Source organism: Gossypium hirsutum, chromosome D05 (genome assembly GCF_007990345.1).
Source record: "Gossypium hirsutum isolate 1008001.06 chromosome D05, Gossypium_hirsutum_v2.1, whole genome shotgun sequence".
In the NCBI taxonomy this organism is placed as follows: Eukaryota; Viridiplantae; Streptophyta; class Magnoliopsida; order Malvales; family Malvaceae; genus Gossypium; species Gossypium hirsutum.
The window spans coordinates 19,228,422-19,232,694 of NC_053441.1; the positions used below are offsets into that span (position 1 = coordinate 19,228,422).

General features: G+C 37.9%; 1 protein-coding gene across 2 annotated transcripts; it reads left to right on the forward strand.

Moving 5' to 3' along the window:
• The first annotated feature begins 320 nt into the window (after positions 1 to 320).
• LOC107905161 (uncharacterized) lies at positions 321 to 2,273 on the forward strand. Of its 2 annotated transcripts, none has more exons than XM_016831739.2 (3): positions 321 to 1,029; positions 1,138 to 1,249; positions 1,340 to 2,273. In XM_016831739.2, exons 1-3 carry the CDS (start codon positions 616 to 618, stop codon positions 1,852 to 1,854), a joined length of 1,041 nt encoding a protein of 346 aa, XP_016687228.1. In that variant the 5' UTR covers positions 321 to 615; the 3' UTR covers positions 1,855 to 2,273. The 2 variants fall into 2 exon arrangements, with proteins under 2 accessions (XP_016687228.1, XP_016687229.1); XM_016831740.2 differs by having other exon boundaries at positions 1,168 to 1,249.
• The last annotated feature ends 2,000 nt before the right edge of the window (positions 2,274 to 4,273 follow it).

The window sequence follows — 4,273 nt, forward strand, 5'->3', positions numbered from 1 at the left end:
TGGCCGATTGTGTATGTCCTAAAGTTGGGGGAAAGCCAGGCTCATAATGTAAACATATTCAAACATCAATGTGCGATTGAGATTAGGCTTTTTAGTAAATAAGAAAACAGCAGTCCATTTCAATCTTTGAATCATAGCATTCAATTCACCTTAATTTGTTCCTAGCAGCTATGTTGACTAGTTATGGACTACCCATTCAGATGGAGACAATTGATTTTGGAACCTAAATTCGTAACACCCCCCCCAAAAAAAAAATTCGAATTACGTATATAAAATGCGAGGGCGGGAGATACTGCCACTACAGACAGGCAATGAAAGGAATAAAAGAAAGATGCCTTGATTAAAAAAGATTATTACATTACCTAACAGCCAAAAACATGGCAACTCTTGTAAGGTATCTCGGCAGTTTATACAACCCTGGGATAGTTCCGATTATGTCTCTTCCGATTTTCTCCCTTTATTAATCTTGAATACCCTGTCTTCCTTTTGTTTCTGCTCTTCTTCAAAATTTTTGTCTGTTTTTCCTGTTAGCACCCTCTGTATCTTTCGTATATTATCTTCTTCATTGAGCTCTGTTTTCAACTCTGTAACCCTTGAGCCTAAACACATGCTCAAATGGCTGCTAGGACCAGATCATCCAAGCCACTGAGGCAACTTGGAGATCTCCTCCAGGAACAGCAAGAGCCTTTCATCTTAGAGGTTTACCTTTTAGAAAGAGGGTGCTGCCATGGCAATTCAGGCAAGTTTTTAGACAAGTGTGGCAGTCAAAACAAGAGCAAGAAGAAGCGCATTCCACACTTTCCCAAGGTACTTAAGGCTTTGCTATGCAACAAGTTGTTTAAAATTAAAGGCGTAAGAACCAAGAATTCCGATGATGAAGAAACTGAAGACGCAGATAGATTTTCCTCCGCCAGCAGTGCAACAGTGTATAATTCATGCTCGGATAGTGATGTAGAATTAGATGAACCACCGATGTTTGCTGATACTTCCATGTCTGACCTAAAACTCTACCATGAAACAGAAAAGAAGGTAAACAAAACCTTAATTTTTTGCTTATTCTTCTCTTTAATCTTTTTCATGGTGCAAGATACTAATTTTTTTGCTTATTCTTCTCTTTAATCTTTTTCATGGTGCAAGATTCTAATTGAAACTCACAAAGATAAACAGGCTGCTGCAGATACAGAGTTTGAATGGAGATGCATGGAAGAACAAGTATCTACTTCAACAAGCAGCTGCCCACTCGATAATTGTTAGTACATTTAAAGTTGATATAAGCTTTCATAATTACTTTCCCTTCTGATTAGAATTCATTACTAATTCCCCTGAAGTTAAAAAGCAGCAAGACAACAAGTTTCCGGCAAAAGGCTGTTCTGGTCTAAGCTAATAAAGGAGGACTCAGTATTGTCAGCTTGGCTCTTAAATTTACTTCTTCAACACAGACCAGAAAAATCGAGTTGTGTAGGATTCAAACAACTTAAAGTGCCTCACTGGTCTTCTTCTTCCCGGCCATCGTCCATGTCGAAGAGGGTTTTGCAACAAACAAAACAGCTTCTCTTTGATTGTGTTAGGGAGTTGGTGGAAAATAACCATGACAAGGAACAGAAAGGGAAAAGTTTTAAAGAATCTGGTGAGGAGATTAGGAAGGTTAGATGTGAGAATATGAAGGGATGGGGAAAACGATGTGGAGATGGATCCAACATTAAGCAATTGTTGGAGCTGGATATAATTAATTCAACCCAGGAATGGAAGAATGGTTTTGAATCCCAGAAGAGGGATGTGGGGATAGTAATTGGAAACGCCATTGTAGAGGAGATTACAAGTGAAGTTGTGATGGACATCATGAATGTCCTATAGCTAAGATGTGATTTGCTTGCTTGCTTGTTTCAAATTTTAATTACTTTGTGCAGTTTCAGTTACTGTTCAAATGTAGTTGTCCCTGTCTTTTCTTTTTAGATTTGTTCCATTACAGATATGTACCTAACAAGTTAGAAAAAAGAAAGAAAAGTTGATCCATAACTTTTTCTCAAATTGAAGTTAGAGTAAGAAATTTATGTGCAAGTGGTTTTACTTTATCTGAAATTCGCCCTAAATTGCTTAAAGCACTGAGATTTAATAATCACCCTGACCTGTTGAGAGTGTAAAACTGTTGTACCAGCATTTGTATAGTTAGTTAGAAATTAAGTAACAGTATGTAATTAGTTATAGTGTTAGTTACATTTTCTGTATATATTTACTGCATTTTTACTCAAAGGAATTAACAGTTATTCATTCAACTCTTTAAGCTTCTTTTCTTAACATGGTATCAGGCTAAACCTTTTTCCTGATCATCTTTGATCTAGTTTTCTTCTTCATTCTTCTCTTCTCTTCTTTCTTTTTTTTCTTCATGGCTAATCCTTCCTCTTTCAATTTGCCATTTGGCCATCCTCTTTATTTGCATCCTTCTGACATGCCAGGAATGCTTTTGGTTTCTCATCAGCTCACTGGAACTGAAAACTATTGCGTTTGGAGCAGGTCTATGCGTATCGCCCTTCTTGCCAAGAATAAGCTTGGTTTTATTGATGGTTCATGTTCCCGTGATGACTTTGATGCTGATCTAATGCCTCATTGGGATAGATGCAATGCTTTGGTTCTTTCTTGGATCCTTAACACTGTTACTCAGGAACTTTCTGCTGGAATTGTTTTTGCGTCCAATGCTGCCATTGTTTGGAAGGATCTTCAGGAACGATATGACAAGGTTGATGGTTCTCGTATTTACTATCTCCATCGTGCTATTTCCACTCACACTCAGGGAGCTTATTCTATTTCCACTTACTTTACTAAGCTTCGATTATTTTGGGATGAATATGATGTTCTTGTTCCTTCATCTACCTGCGATTGTGATCTTATTCGCCGAAATGCTCAACTTCAACAACAACGTCTTTTTCAGTTTTTGATGGGTTTAAATGAAACATATTCTAATGTTCGATCCCAGATCCTTTTGATGCAACCTTTGCCCACAGTTAATCAGGCTTACTCGCTTGTCATGCGTGATGAAACTCAACGAGAACTTGCTTCTCCACTATCTGTCTCGGAACCTACTGCTCTTCTTAGTCAGCAATCATCAACTTCTTCGGTTTTCAAGAAGCGTTCTGATTTGTCTTGTAGTTATTGTCAAAAACGGGGTCACATTCGAACCGACTGCTATCGCCTCAATGGCTTTCCTGCTGATTTCAAGTTCACCAAGAAGAAATCACCAACTGTCAATCAAGTTGTTGTTCCTTCTTCTGATTCTCCTGCTATGCCTGCTTCTTCACCATCTATTGTTTCGGCTCCTACATTTACTGCTGAACAGTATCAACAGATCTTGGACCTATTACACAAGAACTCTTCTGTGCAAGCTGTAGCTCACATGGCAGGTATATCTTATGCATCTGATCCGATTCATTGGATTCTTGATACTGGGGCTTCTAATCACATGACGCATGCTTTTAATGCTTTAATTCAACCTGTTGCATGTGCTAACAACACTTTTGTTAAATTGCCTACTGGTAACACAGCCACCATCACTCATATTGGTACTCATAATCTTACACCTCATCACACTCTTAAAGATGTTCTTTACATTCCCTCATTCAATTTTAACCTTCTCTCCATTTCTAAACTCACCAAAGATCTCAATTGTTTTGTTTCCTTTTATCCTACATTTTGTGTTTTACAGGACCTTTGCAGTGGAAAGATGATGGGGATTGGTAAGGAACAAGATGGTCTTTATCTACTCCTCCCTCAACCCTCCTCAACTCCCACTTCCCTACCCGTACCTCTTCCTGTACATTCTTCAAATGTTACTTCTTTATCTGTTTTTAAGCATGTTGATTACCCTGTGTGGCATGCTAGACTTGGTCACACATCTTTTTCAAAGATGAATAAAATACACTTTTTACATAATGGCTCTGTGCATTCTCATAACATTCAAACATGCACTGTCTGTCCATTAGCAAAACAAACACGCTTACCCTTTCCACAAAGTACTTCACGAGAATCAAAACCTTTTACTCTTGTCCATGTCGATCTCTGGGGTCCTTATCGCACTTCAACTCATTCTGGTCATAGATATTTTTTAACCATTGTTGATGACCATACTCGAATGACGTGGATATATCTTTTAAAACTTAAGAGTGATACCCTTTTTTACCTTAAGCAGTTTATTATGTTAGCCAAAACACAATTTTCTAGAATTGTTAAAACTGTTCGCAGTGACAATGGTCATGAATTTTTTACTAAAGAAGGTACTTTC